The sequence below is a fragment of the Hylobates moloch genome, unplaced genomic scaffold (assembly GCF_009828535.3).
Source record: "Hylobates moloch isolate HMO894 unplaced genomic scaffold, HMol_V3 SCAFFOLD_8, whole genome shotgun sequence".
NCBI lineage: Eukaryota > Metazoa > Chordata > Mammalia > Primates > Hylobatidae > Hylobates > Hylobates moloch.
The window spans coordinates 71,270,078-71,292,452 of record NW_026652283.1 but is presented as its reverse complement, the minus strand read 5'-3'; the positions used below and the strand labels follow the sequence as shown (position 1 = coordinate 71,292,452).

Below are 22,375 nucleotides of genomic sequence, written 5' to 3'. Positions count from 1 at the left end.
TAGCCTCATTTCTCTCAACTGATCTTGTTTAGGAGTTGTATTCCTTTTATTTACTCTTTGCTTGACTGCTTCCTCCTAACCCTCTACCCGCTAGCACTCTAATTCCTAAAGCTGTTGTGTCATTAACTCTGTTGGATCAACTCTCTGGGAAAAGATTCTGTTAATGTAAGTGCACTTACTCCCTGGATGTTGTCACTAGTCTAGTGGCTTTTGCTAAATAAACCTTTCTTATTTCTAAAAGCTTTTCCATTGTCTTTTCTTGCTGCTTCTATTCCACCTGCTTCTTCTCTCCCCCTCGCTTCCACCCCACTTCCCAAGCCAAGTGGCATCAGCTCTGTGACATGGTTCCCAAGGGTATGGGATTGAGGAAAGATTCACAAGTTCCCTGTAGGAGGAGAGGAAGATGGTGGCTTCATTTGCACTTTATATAGATCAGCCCTGCGGGATCAGAGGTATCAGTGGTTCTTAACTAGGGATGATTTTGCCTCACCAGGGGACATCTGACAATCTCTAGAGATGTTTTTGGTTGTCATAAAGCTACTGGCATGTAGTGAGTGAAGCCAGGGATACTGATCAATATCCTACAATGCACAGGACAGCCCCCCACAACAAAGAATCATCCAGCCCCAAACGTCAGTAATCCCGAGATTGGGAAACTATCGTCTACACCCATTTTTGCTGACTCTGCCAATCCCAGGTTTTTTCAAACTTCAAATATCATTGGAATACGTGGGTAGTAGCAGCCAGTTTGTGTTTTGGTTTTGGGTTTCGGGGCTTTTTGTTTTTTGGGTTTTTTTAAGGCAGGGTCTCACTCTGTCGCCCAGGCTGGAGTGCATGATCATGGCTCACCGCAGCCCTGACCTCCCTGGGCTCCATGATCCTCCCACTTCAGCCTCCCGAGTAGCTGGGACTACAGGTGTGTGCCACCACACCCAGCTAATTTTCATATTTTTTGTAGAGACGGGTTTCGCCATGTTGTCCAGGCTGGTTTCAAACTCTTGAGCTCAAGCAATTCTCCCACTTTGGGCTCCCAAAGTGCTGGGATTGCAGGCGTGAGCCACCACACCTGGCCAGCATCAAGTTCTGAGTGCTTGAACAATTACTACATCACAGGTACTTGCCAATATAACTGTGTAATTGTATAATCAAGATTGTTCAGCTCATGCCTGTAATCCCAGCACCTGGGGAGGCCGAGGCAGGTGGATCGCTTGTGCTCAGGAATTTGAACCAGCCTGGGCAACATGGGGAAAGACTGTTACTACAAAAAAATAAAAATAAAATAAAAACATAAAAATTAGCCAGGCATGGTGGTGAGTGGCTGTGGTCCAAGCTACTTGGGAGGCTGAGGTGGGAGGATGGCTTCAGCCTGGGAGGCGGAGGTTGCAGTGAGCCGAGATCATGCCACTGCACACTCCAGCCTGGATGATAGAGCGAGACCCTGTCTCAAGGGAAAAAAAAAAAAAAAAAAAAAAAAAAGATTATACTATTTCATTGACTTCATGACTAAATGCTTGAAATATGTAGTTGGTAGAAGTCTGAATAGGCCCATTCCAAAAATGTTCATATTGGGGACAAAACAGCTCCTCCTCATACCTACCTTGTGGGGGATCATGGTATCGCTGTGACACAGCTCAGCACAAAGTCCTGACTCATGGGAATGTAGGCTTCCCTGCAAGGAGTACAAATGAAACGGCAGAGGAGGCTGCTAAAGGAGGGAGTGTTTGAGGAATGAGGAGCTGTGGGATCATACAGAACAGACTTTAGAGAAGCCAGGTCACTTTGGCTGGAACTTTTAGCCATTTTGCAGGCAGAGGATGTGTTAGGCCTGATGCTTTGTCAGGCCCAGGCTAGAGAGAAAGTTCAAAAGGTTAGATCAACTGGGTTCACATGCCCTCTGTTCTTTTCTGGCTAAGTGAACTGAACTGAGTTTTGTATTCTCATCTCGAAAATGGGGATAGTATAAGCCATACAAAGCTACTATGGAAAGTAAATGAGATTGCATTTCAAAAGCACTTGGTAGAGAGTGCCTGGCAGTGACCCAGGATACAGCACAATTTCCCTTTTAGGGAGCTTCCTTCTACCTGCACCTGTGCTGCTCAGTACAGTGCTGGGTGCCTTTTCCTGCTCTGCTAAAACTTAGCTCTGTACTGAGAAAATTCCTGGGGTTACATTGATACAACATTAAATGTGGAATGTGGAAAACACCTTGTCTTTAGGGAGAAGACACTAACCACGAACAGCTGGCAGGCGGGATGGGCACTGCCATGGCACCTGGGCTCAGTCCCTGGCCTGATTGTTTTCCTTCTCATGACGTGTTCTATGCCTGTTGTACAGATGCCATAGAGAAGGGAGCATGGGGTTGGCAAAGGACAGGAGACAACAGTAGCTCAGAGTGAGGATTAAAAAGATTGCCCAGAGCCACTCATCTGCCCTTTCAGGGCACAGGATCCTGGGAATGATGTCAGGGCTGCCTGGAGACCCCTGCACACTGGACTGGACAGGTTGTGACCTTGTCCTGGCTCCCAGCCCACCTGGAGCCTGGCAGTCAAGCGGACTCTGGGATGCAGGCTGGGTGGAGCTGGGGACAGAATGGGGTGAGAAGCATGGCTCGAGGGCACAGGGCCACAGTGGTCTCACAGTATATGATGTGATGGGGATCGAGCCCAGCCTCCCTCCCACTCTGTGGGGAATGAGAGAACCACAAATGAGATTTTAGCAGCACACTGATAAGCAGAGCAGCTCTGCTAATCCACAGATAAGACTCTGGAGGAAAAGCCTTTGGGAGGTGAGGGAGGACCCTCCACGCAACCTGCTGGCCAAGCCCTGAGGGAGGCAAAGACCAGGGGAGAGTTTGTGCCAGGGTCCCTGCAAGGCAGTGCCCACTGCAGTGGAGGGGCCGCTGAGTCATCAGGAAGGTGAAGCAAGAGGTAAATGAGGCCTGAAAAGATGACCAGCAAGCATTTGGTGCTTTTTAAAAACCACATTACAGTGAAGGTAGATGTCCTTGCTGCATCCCTGATGCTTATCCATCTTTCTGGGTCAGATGGACCAGGAGGTTCACTTAGAAATGGAAGCAGAGTCAGGGCTGCCCACTGGGCACATTACTTGGTAACAGGAAGCAATAGGTTCCCACGTTTACCTACCTATTTTCACCTGGCTCAAAGCAGCCATGAAAAGACGTCTCTTGGGTCAAAACTGATTCTATTCTGCTCCAGCACTAGATGGCTGTTCTAAGTGAATGATGGTAGCACCTGTGAGCTCAGCCCCGGGTGAGCTCAGCCCCATCTGCTTCTTACCTGCCTTATACTCAGAGGCATATTGTCCTCCACATTCCCCCCGCCCCCCCCAGAAGATCTACCATCAAAGAAGCCTTTAAAACCACAGAGATTCTTCCCCATGCAAATAGGAAAGGGCATCCAGCCCCTTCTTCCCAGGGTGGGGCAAGGACTGACCACATAGGGACCAAGCAGAGGCCAGAATCCTAGAGCAGTGCTTCTCACAGCTGAGCTGCATCAGAGTCACCTGGAGGGCTGGTTAGAACACAGACCGCCAGCCCCAGCCCCATAGTTTCTGATTCAGTAGGTCTGAGGAGGGCCTGAGAGTTCCCAGGGGGTGCTGGTATTGCCAGCTGGGCACCTTACTTTGAGAACCTCTGCCTTAGAGGATTTTCCCAAACTTCAGGTATTGTCTTTATTTTTAAAAGAGAAAGGGGAGGGTGTGTGCCTGGTGTTGCTGGGCAACCATTAGCCAAAGGTGATGGGAGCCGGGTTCTGGGAAGGACAGCAGGCTGTATGGGGTGACCTCAGACTGGACAGAAGGCTGTGACTAACTTTATTGGCATCTCTCTAGAGACATAAGTAGGCTTCACCGCCAATTTGCCTAAGGTGTTCAGCAGGACTATTGAAGGCCTGGCAGCTGCCCGAGGAGAGCCTGTCTCCCATCCGGGCCTTCTGCTCCTTGCTCCAGAGGCCTTTGAGCTTGCGGTAGTACACCTTGCAGCTGAAACCCTCCCTGAAGCCCCTCTTGATGTGGCTCTTGAGGAAGTCCAGGGTGGGGTACATGCGGCAGCAGGCCACACACTTGTAGCCATTCTGCTGTGCTGGGTGCCACCTGGAAGCCATTAGGATGTCCTGGGATGTGATGGAGTCCAGGCCATGCCTGGATTTCTTGGTGGCTTCTCGAGGGCAAGTGTTCTCTGGGGAGGAAGAGGACGAACAGATGCTCTTAGGCATGTCCTCGGAAAGACAGTTGTCCCACTTGCCCTCATCCTGCTGCACCTCTGGGAAGTCGTAGGCCTCCAGCTGGCTCTCTTTGTCTGCACACACGAAGTAGCTGTAGGGGGAGAACCAGGGCCGGTAGATAGTGCAGTTCCGCCTCAGCTTCTCTCTGTGCTGGGTGTCCCCCAAGCTGCAGTCTGCAAAGGAAAGGACCAGGTCTGAGTCTCTGGCAGGGAGCAGTGGAGCCAAGGATGCCGGAGCAGAAAGGTAAGAAGGCAAACATCAGGCATGACCTCGGTTACCTCCACCCCACCACGATTGCAGTTCTGAGGGCAGACGCAAGACAGTGGGAAGAGCAGCCGAGGGCATTCCTTCTCACTGCATTCTTTTACTAGGGGTACAAAGGGCCGTTGGATCTTGGGGCAGGAGAGGCTGCTTTTAGTTGGTAAGCCTTGGTATTTGTCAAGGCCTTCCCTTCCTGGAGACACCATGTCCACTGACTCCTCTAAGGATAGACACAGACAGGTGACCCAGTGGACAGCCAGACTGGCAGCCTCCCACAGTCCCTCTTTTCGCCACCCACGGTTGTGACCCTTTTTTCAGCCTCACTGCTCATCTTGATCCCTCCACAGCCCACTCAGCCAGAAGCTGCTCTTGAACACCAGTTTCAGAGACAGGAGAGGGGAGGCAAGGCGAGAGCCCCAGGCCTGCGGGTGTCTACCAAAGGAAGAAGGGCCAGATAGGAGGCTACAGGTGACAAGGCCGCGCATGGGGGTCCAGCTTCCAGACACCTCTGCTTCCTTAGGGAAGCAGCCCCTTTTCATCCTTAACCTCTCACACATTCCCGCCCAGAGTCAGTGAAGGCCTCACCTGGTGAGAGCGCTGTGTTCTGTATCCCTTGCCGGACAGTGATGCTTTGGTACTGGGGTTGCAGGGCCTGAGCTGGGCTGGATGCCTCAGTGGGTACTGCTGTCTTTGCAATGTCTGGGTTACAGAAGAAACACTGATGAGCTGAGCAAGGTTGGGATTCCACTTCCTGGGACTCCCCCAGGCATACCTAGGGGCTCAACCTCTGTACTTCAAGGCATCTCAAAGCTGAAACAGAAGAGTGACCTCTCGAACTCAGCCAGGCAGAGCTATTCTGGATGACATCCTGGGGAATTCTGAATGGGGCCATTTCATTCATGCCTCAGAAAGATCCTCTGGAAAGTGGGATTTATGATGTGGCCCAGATGACACCTCTCTTCTGGCCTGCCCCTCACCTAACCCTCCTGCGTCTCATCACACGGATGACTTCTCTCCACATTGCCGGTCTCCTAGGCATCCTGGGACCCAGAGTCACAGGCTCCAGAGCAATGTTCCATGCCCACTTTGAGGATTGTCCAGTTGAAACATCTCATACCCACAGTCAGGGTTCCCGTGGGCCATCACAGCACGGCACACCCTGGAGTGCTAACACTTGGACAAAAAGCTGACCTGCCTCGAATCCCAGAATAGCAGCTGTGTTCAGTTTTGGGGACAAATTTATAAATGTCATATATATAAACAAATGGATGCTTAGGAGGCCTACTCCACTGAGCAGTACTTCTCCACTTTACTGTGCATAGGGATCCCCTGGGGATCTTGTTAATAACGCAGATGCTGATTCAGTGGGTCTGGGGTGGGAACCTGAGATTCTGCATTTCTAACAAGCTCCCAGATGATGCAGATGTTGCAAGTCTAAGGACTGTATTTTAAACAGGGAGTCCTCAGGGTGTCCAACTTTATTTCATGATGTGCTCATCAGTTTACCCTGCTGCTTAGGCTTCTCTGATTTGGCTAACTCCAAATCGTCTCCAAGCTTGTCAACACAGAGCTAAAACTAGTTTCTACCCTATGTAGACATACTGCCACCTTGAGATTTCATGCGCACTCTAGGGGGGACATCTTGATGATAAATGGAGGCTGAGGCAGGAGAATCACTTGAACCCAGGAGGCAGAGGTTGCAGTGAGCCAAGATCACATCATTGCACTCCAGCCTGGGCGACAGGAGTGAAACTCTGTCTCAAAAAAAAAAAAAGTTTTTGCCTTTCTTCCCTTACCAAAAATCAATGCACAGCAGTAACTACTTACCACAAATGCAGCATTTTGAAAAATTATTTTCTCCCCATTCGTAATTTGACTTTCTCACTAAATCGTGGTCCTATAACATGATCTGGTAGGGTACTCAATTAAAAGCTTCAAAAAAACCACATCTTTGTGGCCCTAGTGGCACCAGAGTTTACCTGGCAGGCTGGTGGCACGAGAGAACATGATGTCGGGAAAAGCACTCAGGGTGGAGGAAGAGATTGGAGGTCCAGAGATGCTGAGGAGTGAGAAGTTCTCCATATTCTGACCACTGCAGGGTACAGAGATCACACGGCTGCTCTGGAGAGGCTGGCTGACTTGTCCAGAGGATAAACATTCTGAGCACAGTTGATGTCACAAGGCACATGATTCCACTACCAACTAGGTTACCCTTTGGAAGATGAATGGAGTCTACTGCAAGCAAGATTAAAATGTGTAAAGATTGTTTTTGACTTGCCATTGCCCAGTGGCAGGCCCTGATTGAGAATACCCAGAGAGAAGAATATAGTAGAGATACTATAGTGATGCTGTCTGTTTGTCCCCTTTTATCTTTATTATCGTCAGTTTTCTGTGTCAACACTGTCTACCCCCAGCCCTCCAGCCCTGGAAACCTCTGTCCTGTCTCAATAATCTCCTTCCTTTTCTTCTCCTTTATCAGCCTAATCTCTGTCAGCAAATATTTTTATTGTTTTGTTTTAGTTTGTTTTTTTGAGGTTTATGTATTTTTCACATTTTCTTTGGAAATTCAAATTTGTAAAAGTTACAGAAATAGGCTGGGTGCAGTAGCTCAGGCCTATAATCCTAGCACTTTGGGACGCCAAGGCAGGTGGATCATTTGAGGTCAGGAGTTCAAGACCAGCCAGACAAACATGGTGAAACCCCGTCTCTACTCAAAATATAAAATTTAGCCGCGCGTGGTGGTGGGCACCTGTAATCCCAGCTACTTGGGAGGCTGAGGCAGGAGAATCGCTTGAACCTGGGAGACAGAGGCTGCAGCGAGCTGAGATAGCACCACTGCACTGCAGCCTGGGTGACAGGGCGAGACTCTGTCTCAAAAGTTGCAAAAATAAAATGAATACAAAGAACACCCGTACGCCCTGTATCCAGATTTTCCTATTAACATTTTACCCCATTTGCTGTATCTGTCCCCTTCCTCCTGCCCCCTGCCCCATGTGTATGTGTATATACTTAATTTTTTCTCTGAACTATTTGAAGGTAAGTTATAAACACTATGTCCCTTTATACCTAAGTACTTCAATGTGTATTTCCTAAGAATAGGGACCAAATATTGTTTTCAGTGGTTGGTGCTCTTTTTAGCAAGCGACTAAAACACAAGTGGGTGGCTTATTCACTACTATTTTGCTCATTGCTTAAGTCAGTTTGATGGGGAGACTCTGGGACTCCAGAGAGGCAAGGTTGCCTCTTTGTTTCGCTTGTCCTATAACAACTTTGTGTGCTAGCAAGGTGTGGAATAAGGTGAAAGATGATTGTGACACTTGGAAGATAAGCTGAAGGCACCCCTTTCTAGATTATCACAACATGTCAACTAGATACAGAACAGGGCTGCAGATCTAAATGGCAGGTATGTTTATGCTGCATGGGGAGCTATGGCCGCTCTGGAAATAGTGATGGGCTTGTTTTGCAGTGCCGTCGAGCATGTGTGAATGGAGTGTGAGTTAGCTTCTGCATGTGAGAGCCCAGAGTTGTCTTCCTGTGTGTATTTATTCACAGTACTGAAACATTCGAAGGACAATGGGAGAACATGATTCCCCTCGTGTTCCTCCCGGATAGCCTGGTTTGGAACATTAGCGTGTATTGGCAAGTAAGTTGAAGCCACATACTTTGGCAGTTTGGGGGGTATCAGCAATTTCTTTTGGTCCATTATGGTGTAGAGAAAGCTCGTGAGTCTGGGCATCAGCTTATGTGACTTCTAACCCCACTCCGCCATGAGCTACCTGTGTGATATTGGGCAAACCTCTCTGCTACTTGGCTTTCCCATGTTATTAGTTTAGACTCTAAACTGGAGTGGATGAACATCTTCCTGGCTAAAACCCAGTGATTGACATGTGGAGAATAGCATACTTGTGAGTGATGCACACAGGACCCCGAGGACTTGGAACTGCCTTCTGTCTTGACCCATCACATTTCCCCCACTGCCAACTTCAGACTCTCCCATTGGAACCTCAGACTTAACGTAAAGGGGGCTCAAAATACTGGGTGGAAATATGGGAGGTGGAATCTCTCAGTGCCTGTGTAGAGTTTTTAAAATGCGACCCGGTTTTGGTTTAGTCACTGAAAAGTTTGTGGGAGCCTGGTGGTTCCAGGGTGTGCACCACTCCTTGTAGCAGGTCCCCTGTCTTGTGTGCTGTGTCCTCCCGAGGTATGCTGGTGCTGGTGGCCCAGGCAGGAGGTGACACTCTCAAAGTGACTGGTCACTACGTAAAATGTGTCTTTCTCTTGTTTGTTTCCCACCTGCTTTCCGAGCCCCTTTCTCGGACAGGTAAGATATCCTGTTTTTTTTGTGGATGACTTACATCCCCAGATGCCCTCCTCTGCTTGGGTGTGTGCATGTTGGGGGGTACTGTTGGGAGGGCCACCTGGCTGGGGTCCAGTCATCTCTCTCTCCTCCATTGCCATTATTTTCTGAACCATCAAGCCTCTAGTCCTGAAGCAAGAGAGATAATATGTGGGGGTCATTAGCGTCATCATCAAGAAAGGGACCCATTGCATGTCCTCAGACATAGGGATAAAGGGACCCCCAGCCAGAGCCCCACTTTCACTTTGAATAGAAGGGCAGTTCTCCAGGTCTGACCTCCAGAGCCCCTGAAGACCACTCCCATAGAAGGGGTTTTGAGTGGTTTGTAAAAATGGAAAAAGACTTGTGAGCAGTTTCCCTACAACGTCAGCCCATCATGCAATTTTTAAGAATTCATATAAAGGTCAAATTCAATTAAACAAACTTATTAAATGCCTACTATCGTGCAAGACCCTAAGCTGGGCATTGTAGAAGATAAAGAAACACTTCAGACGCTATGGCCCTCAAGGAGCTTACCGTTTTAAGACAAGGTGTATTTACTGGAAAGACTTAGACAAGGGTAAATGGAGTGCATGGTAGGCTATCTTTACATTACTTGAGAATTCAGTGCATTACAGACTATGTTATGAAGGGTAGAGAGCAAAAAATACAGGAAATCCCAAATGGTGCATTATCCAGAGTTCCGTTTATTACAAAGAGTGTTTTAAAAATAATAATAGCTTATAATTTACTAATCACCTTGACAGGTGTTTTTGGTGCTTGCCTTTTTAAAAACGAGTATGTCTGCTCTGAAAAGTCACTTTAAACCAATAAGGAGACCATCAGGGAAATGTCTGATTTGGGAAGTGGTGGCAAATTGCCTTCCCCGGGCATTTCGTACAGTTTCATTGTTGTCTATGTACTTTCTGGTTTGGGGGAAAATAGTTAAATGGTTTGGTTTCCAAATCTTCTTTGCTAGTTTGTGGATGACATGATTAAAGAGAATAAGAAGGATGTGGGACCTGACAGGCAAATTGTGCCAAAGTGGATGACGTGGCAAGATACACACTTAGGAGAATCATCAGGAGTTGATGACCCTGCTTGCTTTGGAGCGGGCTGGAAGCTTCTGCTGGTGTGGTGGGTCTATCCGGAGCCCAGCCAGCTCAGGCCCTGTGTCCCAGGGATGCTGTCATGCTGTTCCCTGGCAGGTCCTCACCCTGCAGTGATGAAGGCCACAGGGCTCATCCGCAGAGAGTAGTCTCCACTCCACTTCCCACAGGTTTTCCTCTCTGCCACCCAAAGGCCCTTAGAATATGGCGTATCTAGGTAGTTGGCCTAGAAAGGATAGCACCACTGAAACCACAAGAAAGGTTTCCACTGGCCCAGGATGCAGCAGTGCAGGGCAGAAAGAACTGCTTTACACAAAAATTCAGCAGAAGAAAAAGTACACCCTAACCCCAGTTACTCTTAGAAGAGGCTCAGTGAGAATAGACACTTAGCAGAGGTGTTGACAAGGAAAGGAGCCTAGTCATCAAATGATCGAGCAATCTCCTTTCCTCAGACTGACAACATATCTGGGGTAGTTGGTGTAGACAGAAACCTTTAACCAGATTCCAAGGCCTCAGAGTGGGTCTGGCTGCCTGATGACTGAGCTGGATTTCCAGATAGGGAGAGGATGGCCAAGTGTGAGTGTGTGGACAGCATGGCTTAGAGCCTGGAGCTCCAGTCATTTCAATAACAAACTTTTAAGCTACCACCTTGGCCACCACAATTTTCTATCTACGAAATGGGTTTTGGCGATTCAAGATCTGTATTGAGCACAGCTATGTACCAAACTCAGGCTAGATGTTGAAGATACAAAGATGAATGAGGCATGGCCTCTGCCTTGCAAATCGTTACAACCTAATGGGTTTATACCCAGCTCTTTGAGTTAATTCAAAGAGGATCCCTACAAGAAGGACCATGTACCAGGCATATATAGGCAGCTGTTCCATGATCTATAGCAGGGCAAAGTTGTGGACAGAGCCCTGAGCTGTGGGTTAGAAGGCCTGAGTTCTAGCTCCAGCCCCGCTAGTATTTAGCTGTGTGACCTCAGGCACAGCACTGCATTACGTGGAGTCCTGCAGGCTTCATCTGTAGGTAGATATCCTTCCACACACCACCTCCCTAGGTGGTTGTAAGGATTAAGTAAGCTGATGTTCACTGGGATCCTCGTGCTTCACTGGCACCGAGTACCTATCCATTTGGTACAAACTGATTCCGAACCACCACTTAGCACCTCTGCAAGAGTTGGCCCACTCGCTCAAGTCCCACCTCTGTAGACCTGAGGAGCTGCTGCCCCATTTTTGGGGAGAATATGTGCTATACTCATGGCCTTCAATGGGGAGCTTCTAACACCAAGCGTCATCCATGCCGTCCCTCCACCAGCTTCCAACCCACTGAGAGCTCAGCACGTGCTTACAGCGATGTAAAAATGTCATGTTTCATTGCTTCATCCTCATTTTTTCTTTACTCCAAAGGGCGTGGTGACTCCAAGGTAAAGGGGCCAAGCCCATGAGTCAAGGAGGCAGGTTTACAGGAACAACTTTATTTTTTTATGGCTGGCATTAGTCACTGATTAACTTGGGTGGGGCAGAGCTAGAATTTCTAGTTCCTCTCCCATCAAGAAAACTGCACTAGAAAGTTCAAGAGTGTCTTTGCTGGCTCTTTCTTGAATATTTCCAAAGCCTTGGAAGTTACAAGTTTTGGGTGTGGGATAAGGAAAAACTGAATGATAGAGCACAGGTACCACTCCCCTTTCCTCATCATGTCTCTCTGTCGCCTCTTTGTTCATAGTTGACCATGGCATGTTTGAGAATTTGAACACAGCCCTCACTCCAAAGCTCCAGGCCAGCCGCTCCTTCCCCCACCTGTCCAAGCCCGTGGCCCCTGGCTCTGCCCCTCTGGGCTCTGCTGAGCCCGGGGGGCCGGGACTCTGGATGGGCAGCAGCCAGCACCTCAAGAACCTGGGCAAAGCCATGGGGGCCAAAGTGAATGACTTCCTGCGGAGAAAGGAGCCCTCCAGCCTGGGCAGTGTGGGTGTGACAGAGATCAACAAGACTGCAGGAGCACAGCTGGCCAGTGGGGCTGACACGGCTCCAGGGGCTTGGCTAGAGGATGAAAGGTGAGTCCCTCACCCGCCCAACATCCATGCCCCTCTGTGGACCCACTTGAAAAGGTACAGGGACCAACTGCAGTGTCTCCACAGGAGAAAAGCCCCGAGGGAGGGGGTGTGAGATTGTCCTGTACTGAAAAGCTGCAGGATCAGGCCACGTTCTCGGGAGCTGGCTTCACCTTCTGCAGCCACAGCTGAAGGTTGCTGAGTGTCCACCATGTCCTCAGCTCTGTGCTGCAGGCTTTAGTTGCATCATTTGGCTAACCCTCCCAGCAGCCCTGGGAGGTAGATGATATTTCCATCCTGCAGATAACTCACGTTCAGACAGGCAAAGTAAATAGCTTGAGGTCACAAAGTTAGTACTTGGCAGAGCTGGATTTGAACCCAACTATTGCCCAGAAGTTCCCCAGGTAGATTCTGATGCCCAGCCATAGCTGAGAACCTCTGCCCTAGCCCGTTGCTTGTGGAGAAGCCTGCACCTGTCAGAGCCCACTAGGGCAGAGTGGGAGAAGCCCCCTGTAGCAGCCCTCCTGCTCTTCCCCCTTCTACCAACAGGCTCTTTCCAGGCCTTGTTTTAAACACGTGTGCATCTGAGGTGGGAATGCCCTCCGCAGGACTTACTGCATGGGTTCTGATTTGACAAGCTTCACCAGCGGTCTCTATCCTGTCTTCTAAAGGCCAGCACTTTGTGCTGCTCTGAACACTGAGTGAGCATGGACCAGGCCAAAAGCTACTGTTATGCTGAAGTTGCTAAGGCCTACATGCCAAACCAAGAACCAGAGCCCAAGGAGTAGAGCGCTTATTGGGTGGGGTGGGTTGAAAGTGCAGTTGGAGTTGGAGAAGCAAGATGGCAGGTGGATTGGTGTCTTGCTGTCCTTAAGGCATGTGTGTTTATTGTCATTAACCTTACAGGTCAGTCCTGCAAGAAGCATTTCCTCGGCTGGATCCTCCACCTCCCATAACCAGAAAGCGAACCCCTCGGGCCCTGAAGACCACCCAGGACATGCTGATTTCATCACAGCCTGTCCTGAGCAGTCTGGAGTATGGGACAGAGCCATCACCTGGGCAGGCCCAGGACTCCGCTCCCACTGCCCAGCCTGACGTCCCAGCAGACGCTTCACAGCCAGAGGCCACCATGGAAAGAGAAGAGAGAGGCGAAGTTCTGCCCAATGGAGAGGTTTCCCTGTCAGTACCTGACCTAATCCACAAGGATAGCCAGGACGAATCCAAGCTAAAGATGACTGAGTGCAGAAGGGCCTCCTCCCCCAGCCTTATCGAGAGGAATGGCCTCAAACTCAGCTTGAGCCCCATCAGCCTGGCTGAGTCCTGGGAGGATGGCAGCCCCCCTCCTCAGGCACGGACCTCCAGCCTCGACAGTGAGGGCCCTCACCCAGACCTGCTGTCCTTTGAATAGAGCCTCTGCTCTTTCCTGCTGAGCTCTGCCCTTGTCTTCCTGCTGCTTTCTCCTCCACTGCACACACTGGCCCTGGCCCCAACTCCACTGCGCCCTTTGTCTTCCTTGTATGAGGCACCAGCAGAGAGCCAGTCGTCCATCATGGGATTTTGCAGGACTGGAAGTCCTTGAGTAGTTCTAGTTAAAGAGTCTATCTGCAGACCGGCTAAAGGACTCAATACCATTTTGAGCCTAATTTTCTGTAACCTCCTCTGAGTGAGCTGCAGCCCTTGGACATTAGAGCTCTTCCACTCTTGAGCTTGTCCTGCCTTCTCAGTGAATTGCAGGGCCACCAGCCCAGGACGATGGATCTTGCAGGAATTCTATTTGCCTGTCCCCTACGTGCACCTCCTCCCCTGCTGTTCTCCCTCCCACACCCCAGTCCCCTCTCTCTCCTCCTTAATGGGTCCGAGGCCTCTGGCCTCAGCGGGAGCAAGGCTGGATGAGGAATGATGGGTTTGGCTTGATGATAGGCCATGGCCTAGAAAGCCACACACCCTGACCACAGCCCAGCCATGGCTCCTCTTGGTCCCAGGACAACGCAGGCCCCTGGTTGCCATGTTTGCTCTGCCTCTGGGGTGGAGGCCAGAGGAGATGCTTACCAGGCCTGAGACCTTGAGAGTTCACCCAGGGTTTGAACCCTGCCACTCAGGGTTCCCAGGGTTTCCCCCCATCTGGTCAGATGTCGAATACAAAATGTGGGCATTCTGCACAGAAGGAAAGATGAGGCTTCCCTTGCTGAGTGTGTGAAGACAGGGAGAGCCAGGCCCCAGCAGATGCAGCCGAGCACACTCTGATTTTGTTTTTGGGGGAGGGCCCAGGAACTTGGGGTTGGTCTTGGCATTCAGGGCTGGCGCTAAAAACCCAGAGCAGAAGCAGGGAGAAGGGAGTGAGGATGGGACAGAGAAGAGCGATCACTGGGGATCAGAACAGCTTTTCAGGGGCCACCTTGCATCCTAAAATGATGCCATTTCAGGGCCTGGGCCTGCTGTGAGAACCAGAATGAAGTGTGTACAAGATTGGAATGTGAGAAGAACTGTGGGGGGAAACCAGTTTTAATTAAGTGGAAGTGCTTTGTGCTTGTGCTGAAGTTGCCTGGGCCTCCTGCAGCTCTGGACCTCACTGGAGCGGCCCCGCCCTGCCCTTCCCTGCCTTTCTTTTATGCTGATGCTGGTGGGCTTTTTCCTGCTTCAGGATCCATGTAAGGGACTAACCAGGTTCATCCAGCCTTAACTGGTTCCTGCAACCCACTTTTAGGTCTCCCACCAGGGGTCCTATTGTGCTGTCTTCCTGTGGCCAGCAGACCCTGTAAGGGGTGATCCTAATCCTGGGGCTCTTTGCAGCAAGAGGAGGACGTTCCTTTTCTTGAACAAGGTGGCCGGTTCCCTGGGAGAAGGCTGGGAATGGCACGTCCAGCCAAGGCAGGCAGTGCAGCATCCTCCTCCTGGGATTCCTGTGGCCTCCCCTGTTCTATTCATTGTTTGGCTTCCTACCCATAAGCTCTGGGATACCCAGGGCTTGCTTCCCAGCTCTTCTCATCTCCAAGCCTCTGCTCCCCTTCCCACCACCGCTGCCATATAAAATGGCCATGCTAGCTTCTACAGAACTAGGAGCCTCAGCAGGATTGCTAGGATGTGGGTGCCTTCCTGCATTCTTGCTTCTGCAGCTGTGTGGCCTTGCCACGGCCCTCCCACCACTTTCCCTTCTACCTTGCCTTCCATTGTCTTCCTTCTCCCAGAAAGCCAGGTTTCACCACGTGCTCACCACAAGCTGTCTCCCCTGCCTCGTAGGAGTCGCTGCAGCAGGGCACCTGCAGGCCCTGGTAGAGTGAGCAGGGCTTACATGTACATTCTTTCTCACTCCAAAGATGTGATATCCGACCCTGATGTCAGAGAGGAGGTCTCAGGACTAGCATTCGGGGTCCTGTGAGTTATCCCAGAATGGTTTGGGGTATCACACAAAACACCAGAGCTGAGGATAGGGATAGAGTCCCCAAACACACATCCTGGGAGCAAGCCACTTCATCTGAGCTTCCCATACCAGGAGCATGGTTTGTGCTTTGATGGGAAACTTAGCAAGCCCCTGCACTCTGGGGCTTCTCCTCTTCTGGAGCCCAGGGTGACTCTGGCCCGATGATATGGCAGCCATAGGTACAGATATTGCAGGTGCAGCCTTTCTTAAGTACCCTGCCTCCACTCTATAGCCCAGCTGCTGCTGGAGTCCAGGACCTTAGACCCAGGATGAGCAAAAGGATCCCACCAGGTTGTCCAGGACCATTGCCAGGGTGACCCCAGAGTTCTTCAGACTTGTGTCTGATACTGAATACAGTGCCATGGGACCGTGCTCCAATCTAACTGCCTACAACCCGCCCGTCCCCCTGCTGCAAGGGTCATGCTGCTACCTCGGGAGGCTCTCTGAGACTGGTGTCTGGTCTTAGATGCTGCAGATAGTACCTGGTGCTAGGGTCTAGGTGCTGCCCAAAGCCTAGCAGGAACAGCTACTACTCATCCTGCAGAGGCCTTGGCCCAGACCAGCTCTTCCATCCAAAGCCTCACCTGGTTTCCATGTCCATCTCAACAGTCTGGCCTTCCTGTGACTGCAGCCTGGCAGCCACACCCCCAGTAATCCCTCACAGTGAGTCCAGCTTCTCTGGGAGCTTGGCCTTCAGTTAGCCCAGTCCATGAGAGGGCAGGGTAATGAGGAGGAGTAGAGGACCTATCTTCTCTGTCCACATAAGGAAGTTGGGACCACAAGGTCTTTTATCTCCTTGTTACTCCCCAGCCCCATCATAACCTCCTACTCAGCACACAGCTTTATCCTGGTAGATTATAAGGTGAGCTTCCAGAACCTGGCAGGAGGCTGGTGTATCCCCCTGCGCAGGGGGAAGTGTATCTGAATGTTGTGTATGTGGCTGATATGGAAGACATACGTGTATGCAATCCATCAGCCTTTAAAGAAGAAGATTGGCTGCAGTTCAGAGGAGGAGGAGGAGGAAGATGACAGATCTATTCTGAGTATTTTTTAGAGAGTTAATATTTATATTTTTAGTAATTTTCTGGTAGAAGGAAATTACACAATAAAATGATTTGGTTTGGTTTGCTGGCTTTGTCTGTTTTTCCTCCTGACTGATGGGGAACAGTTGGTTTCCTCAAGGCTGACTTGTTGGCTGGAGGGTGTTGGAATTTTCCTTTGTAAGCCTGGAAAAGTGAGAAATGAGGGAGGTAGAATGTGAGGAAGATGGGCACTACCGACACGTCCAGCCTGAACCCTTGGTGGGGAAATGACTTCTGAGGATGTGCCATCATTGGCTCCCCTGGCTGGCCACTGTGAGGGGGTACCTCTGCCGAACTGACCTATCACTGTTTCAGGGGCGCCATCATGATGTGCACAGGCAGGACCTTCCTTGGGAGGAAGTTGGGGGAAATGGACATGGCCATCGGATCATCCTCTAGGGCACTCATTCTTTTCCTGAGTCCAAAGCCCTCTTCCATCAGGAAAGGGATGGAGCTTTGCATTTGCGTGTGCACCTTCTTCCAGAGAGGAACCAGAGCTTCTATCGGCCTCTCAAAGAGTCATCAATAAATGTCAGTGATTTGGACTTGGGTACTTCCTAGGAAATTGTCCCCAAGGGCCCCCCTGGGCAGGGACATTCTTGATGCTCACCTTCGGAGGGAAGGTGGCTCAGAGAAGAGCTGGCCTGGAGTCCCTTTGCCCCATTGCTGCCCCTAGGCCAGTGTCAGATCCAAGGACCCAGAGGACCCACATAGCTGAGAATTGGCCAGGCCTTTATCCTCCTTAAAAGGAAGGAAATGGGGGAGAAACAGGAAGGGAAAGGGGCATTCAGTCTGTTCACAGAGGCCACGCACATTTCCAAAGGGAAACATGGGACCTTTCTGCGCAGCCCTCTCATGTACAGATGTGACTATGCCTGGGGTTGGATTCCACAGTTCTGCATGCAAGGGCTCCCTGGCTCCATGTCAGAGGCGTCTCAGGCATGAGGCTAAGTCCCTAACATTTTCTGCATCTTGTTCCACTCCCACACTTTGTTTCTCAGCGGAGGGGCAAGAAGAGAACAGCTGGGATCTCAAAGGTTACTCACTGTCTTTGCAGTGGGCTGCGGTGTTATTGTCCAGGGAAAGCAGGAAAAACACAAAAGCCAATCCTCCATGTTTTGGGAAAAGGCGTTGAAAATACTTACAATAGCAACTTTTTTCTTTATGAGTAAGCTGCGGTGACTCCAGGTGACCTCTCCCATTGAATAGCTTCAGTATCTTGCTGCAGTCGTTCAGGTGTGAAATGTGCTTTTAACATGCCTTTCCCACTATTATGCGAAGTCGTTATTTTTGTCTAAGATCAAGTATAAACAGTTCTAGTGTAAAAACATTTTTAAGGGAATTTTAAGTGTAAAAATGGAAGTGCATTTGTCTTGTTTTTAAATGCTGTGCTCTACGCTGAGTCACTGTTCTAAAATCTGGGGGACAAAGATGCATTTATTCAGACAATATATCCAAGCCCCTTCCTGCCATGCACTAAGTGCTATCTAGGGGACTGTGGTGACGTTGGTGGAAGAGTGACAAGCGGTCCTCTTTCTCCATTCTGAATGGATGGGAGTGCCATCATACCTGCCCTCCCGGCCCTATGCTAACAGGGTATGGGATCAGGATGTGAAATGCAGTGGAAGCACCAAAGCGGGGCTCAGGGTGAGGCAATTAATTTCAGCCGAGAGAGTGCTTGTTTCCTCTGGACTAAATCTGCCGGTAGTAGTTGCTGAAGGAAACACACTCAGAGGCCATCAGGAGACCCACCTCATTCCTTAGGTCTGTGCCTATGCTGGCAGGGACCCCAGTTGGTATTCAGAATTTTTATGAAATTAGCTAACCTGGAAATGTACTCAGATGCTACCCTAATCTCAGAAAATTCCTGCTGGGTCAGTTTAATCTGCTCTCAGATTTCACAATGCCTTTGAGGTCAGTGAATCCTGGGAGTGTTCTAGAACTCTCTGTGCTTGGAATCCCTTGTCCTCCTTCTGCTCCCCTCTCCACACTGCGGCGTTTCCCAGGCCAGCCTAGCTGTGATGGCAAACTCAGTGATGGTTTGTCTAAGACTTTGGCCCTCAGAGTGCCCCAGGCTTCAGTCGCTCAGTTCGCCGCCCTGGTTTGGGACATTCAGCCTGGAGCCTCCCACTGTGGCCTCTCTGTGAGTGGGAACAAGTAATTAAGTCCATATAGCCCTTGTAGAGAGACTCCTACCTCCCCTTTGGAAAGCTTCATCAGTGCAGATGGCATTTAATACCTTTCATCTCTCCCAAGGAAATCCACTCTGGAAGCTTTAAGTTGTCCAGTGAAAGCATCTTCAAGTACATCTCCCCTCCAGGACTCCCCCTCCCTGCTACTGTTTGCACTGGGGGCACAGGATGAAAGCCCAGAGTCCCCACCACTGACTTCCTCCTAATGAGAAAATTCCTCCACTTTCTGTATCTAGGGACCAGCTCTCCTGAGACACAAATCCTCTTTGTGTCCAGCTTATCTCCAGCTGCTGCCATGATAAATAGTCCAGCCCAAGGGAGCCTGGGGAAGCTACCCCACAAAACGAATCACTTGGCTATTAACAACACAGATGAGGAAGCAAGCTTGAGGAAATATTTAAGGACCACCTCAGACTCCAGGCTGTATTCTCCTTCGTGCAAGTTGCCTGAGGAATCTGTTGGGTATATAGAGCAGGGAACATTGCCAGTGTGTTCTTTGGAAATGACCAAAACAAAACAAAAAACCCCAAACAAAAAGCAACCTCCCAACAAACCGCAACTTTTTTTTTTTACTGTTTAACCAGCCAGCTGTTTCCGGTACCATCTGCTTAGCTACCTATTTCCTGAATCATCCCTCCATGTCTGCCGCCACCTGCTTTCTAGGCTTGCATTTATTGGGGAATTCTTGTTGGCTTGGTCTGATGTTCAAGCACATTCCAGTGTTCAGCCCACTTTGGGGGCTAACTCACAGCAACTTAAAACAATTCCCTGTGGTTGTCACAAGAGCGCTTTGGGTTGGTCCAGGCCTTCATGGGGTAAGCCAAAGGGGCAGGAGAAAAGTGAACTGTCAGCGCTGGGAACGGTTTGCAGCTTCAGCAAGATGCACGCCCCCCTTTATCCTGAGCCTGCAGTGGATGGATCCCCCTTGCTGGACAGGAAAGCTTAAGACAAGTGGGGACTGCCCCTGTTGTTTTGCCTTCCCACGATCTCCTGGTACTTGGTAAATTCTGTTGCAGCCAGCTTCCCTTGTTCAGCTTAAATCCTGGATCCTATGTGTCAGGAAGTCTTTGCAGCTGACCTGGCAAGTACTCCTTAGACCTGGCCAACATGTGACATTTCTAGGAACTGGGCCTCCCAGAGAGGCTGTGTAGGCCATCTAGGAAGTTATTTCATGTGTAAGAAAGCTGGAGGGGGAGGTGGGGGTGGCAGTCTTGTCCATGCTGCTCCCTACCCCACCCCCACCCCCTTAATCATCAGTCAGCGACTATGTAGGTGGCACATGCTGTGACCAGGCCAGGAGGCTTGCTAAGACGCATGTGGGGGAGGTGTCATGTGGGTTCTCTGCACTCTAGATTATCTGTGGCCGGCCCGCTTGCCTCGCTGGCAGCATCTGCCACTGCTGCCTCTGTGCTGTACTTCCCTCAGAGCCCCAGCCTGCTCCGAATTGCTTCCATGCCTGTGTTTAAGATGGTCCATCTGCCCAGGTCACCTTTCTACCTTCCTGTCCCTTTCCTCTGACTTCACTAGGCTATGTTAATTCATCCTTCACATTTCAACTCAGGCATCCCTTCCTCCAGGTGGCTTCCCAGACACCACCCCACCCCTTCTCTGCATTCCCGTAGCATCCTATGTGTTCCTCCATCAAGGCACTCGCCTTGTGTCATAGAAAGTCGCTTCGTCCTCGTGCCTCTCTCCCACCGATCTCTGAGCTCAGGGGCAGGGACCATGCCATCTTCATCTCTGACTCCTCAGTTCCCAGCACAGTGTCTGGCATATTGCAGGAGCTCGATAAAGATGCACTTTGAATGGAACTAAACTCAGGAAACTTGCAGTTTAATTTGTGTGGAACAGACGAGACGGGCTCTGGGGTAGACCAGCAGGACTCTTTCAGCCCCTCTTCCTCAGGATCTCTATCTGCAGGCAGCCTCTGTACATGATCATCAACTCCACAGAGAAGGATTGAGGTTGGCCATTTTCAAAGTGGAAAGTGATTAATGGGCCAATGTGAAGCTCATTTATCTGCAGCCGGAGCCTTCATTAACTCTTCCTTGGACAGGTGCCACCTTGCCATGGAGCTGGTAGAAGCAAGCACTTATATCCAGCATAATGCAAGAAGGGCTGTGCTTCAGTGCCAGGCACCTGCCTACCTCTGGGAGCTGCCTACAGGGCTCTGAGTTCCAATTCTTAACATTCTACTTCACTGTGTTAGGCTTGACTGTTAATTGGTGCTTTAACATTCTCTGAAGCTTCTATATACTCCAGGAATTGTGTTAATCAATTTATACACATGGTCTCATTTGTTTTTCTCATGGCCCTCCAAGGGAGGTCTTACTAAGCCCATTTTCCAGAAACAGATGTTATTCTATTGCGCTTAAAGAGATTCACACACACGATCTCATGAATCCTATCTTGTGAGGGAGGTATTTCAGCCCCATTTTAGGAAGAGGTAAACTGAGACTGAGATGATGACTAAGCCAATTCCCTCGGTCTTACAACTGAGAGGCAGAACTCTCTGGGAAGACCTAAGTCTTCAGGCCTGAGGAACAGCCACCCTCCCCTACTTCTCTATCTCCATCGCGCCAGTCTGATAAATAATTCCAGGAAACCTTCACGGCTCAGAAACATCTTTTTGAGTTAGATCTCTCCAAGGAGTAATACAATTTCATTAAACACTGCATATTCACATGGGATGGGAATTTAAAGACCCATTCCACAGTCCCCTCATTTTACAAAAGAGGAAACAACAGAGACTGCATTGTTAACATGTTAACCTGGGCTGGCGTCATCTCAGTGAAGCTCCACAGTGACTTTACATGGTAAGTCATTATCCTCATTTTCTAGATGAAGCTGACCAGAGGCTTAGGGAGTCTTAGCAATTTGCCCATAGTTACTCTACCAGTAAGCGACAGAGCTAACAATAGTACCTCCTGAAAACATGCGTTCTTAAGGGTGTTGGTAAGAGCCTACTCTGAATTGCAAGAATTTCGCCCTGTAGTAGGAGTGGCAAGAGCACTTCTATTACATCTCACATTGCAAACTCAGGGAAGCCTGGCTTAGAAACTAATCCTGTTTTCGACACTGGATATTAAGCATTCAATGGGGAAGTGAGTACTGTTTGGAGAACACTTGCTAAAGAAATATTTCAGGTCTAATAGCTACCATGGTACTCAGCATTGCTTTACAAAAAAGAGAGAGAGAAAGAAAAAGAGAGGAAGGAAGGAAGGAAGGAAGGAAGGAAGGAAGGAAGGAAGGAAGGAAGGAAGGAAGGAAGGAAGGAAGGAAGGAAGGAAGGAAGGAAGGAAGGAAGGAAGGAAGGAAGGAAGGAAACAAGGGAAAAAAAGACCCTCAAGCAGTACTGGTTTTCTTGATGGCTGTCTGACCTCTTGTGGCTAGCATCAGGTATTGCAGTTTCTGGTAACTGAAAGGAAGACTTTCATGACAAAACTAATAGTAATTTATAAGATAAATATTATCTCCATTTTAGAGAGGCTTATATCTTTCCTAACATCACTTAACAAATATCATTTCAAGGGCAAAATAAAAGAGAGGACAGTTCTTAATTAGAAATTCCAGTAGGAGGGAAAAAATAGAAGAAATCTTTGAAAAAATGAATGAGAATTCTCATTCATTCATTCATTCATTCTATTCATTTAAATAGTAATAAAAGTAAAGAAAGATTAAAGAA

At 49.5% G+C, this 22,375-nt stretch overlaps 2 protein-coding genes across 8 annotated transcripts in view; one reads left to right on the top strand and one right to left on the bottom strand.

The window, feature by feature from the left end:
• Nucleotides 1-13,703, top strand: part of LOC116473317 (uncharacterized protein C1orf226) — a 312,082-nt gene extending 298,379 nt beyond the window's left edge. For 5 of the 7 annotated variants that reach the window (XM_058441986.1, XM_032161143.2, XM_058441988.1 and 2 more), the window contains 2 exons: nucleotides 11,674-12,001; nucleotides 12,905-13,703. In XM_058441986.1, coding sequence (XP_058297969.1) covers nucleotides 11,674-12,001; nucleotides 12,905-13,406 — 830 coding nt within the window. In that variant the 3' untranslated portion in view covers nucleotides 13,407-13,703. Of the gene's footprint in view, nucleotides 1-6,837; nucleotides 8,824-11,673; nucleotides 12,002-12,904 lie in introns of those variants that run through there. The other 2 variants (XM_058441990.1, XM_032161145.2) reach the window with 2 other exon arrangements.
• On the bottom strand, nucleotides 3,809-6,652 carry SPATA46 (spermatogenesis associated 46). Its single transcript, XM_032161147.2, has 3 exons — nucleotides 6,482-6,652; nucleotides 5,088-5,201; nucleotides 3,809-4,414 (listed from the first exon to the last, which is right to left on the bottom strand). Exons 1-3 carry the CDS (start codon nucleotides 6,582-6,584, stop codon nucleotides 3,846-3,848), a joined length of 786 nt encoding a protein of 261 aa, XP_032017038.1. The 5' UTR covers nucleotides 6,585-6,652; the 3' UTR covers nucleotides 3,809-3,845.
• Nucleotides 13,704-22,375: the final 8,672 nt, after the last annotated feature.

Excerpts from the sequence above, each read along its gene's own strand:
- SPATA46 (XM_032161147.2), bottom strand. The coding sequence starts at position 6,584 with ATGGAGAACTTCTCACTCCTCAGCATCTCTGGACCTCCAATCTCTTCC. Across the intron at positions 5,202-6,481 it reads TCGTGCCACCAGCCTGCCAG|ACATTGCAAAGACAGCAGTA; the intron begins GTAAACTCTGGT and ends TCTGTAACCCAG. Across the intron at positions 4,415-5,087 it reads GAACACAGCGCTCTCACCAG|ACTGCAGCTTGGGGGACACC; the intron begins GTGAGGCCTTCA and ends TTTCCTTTGCAG.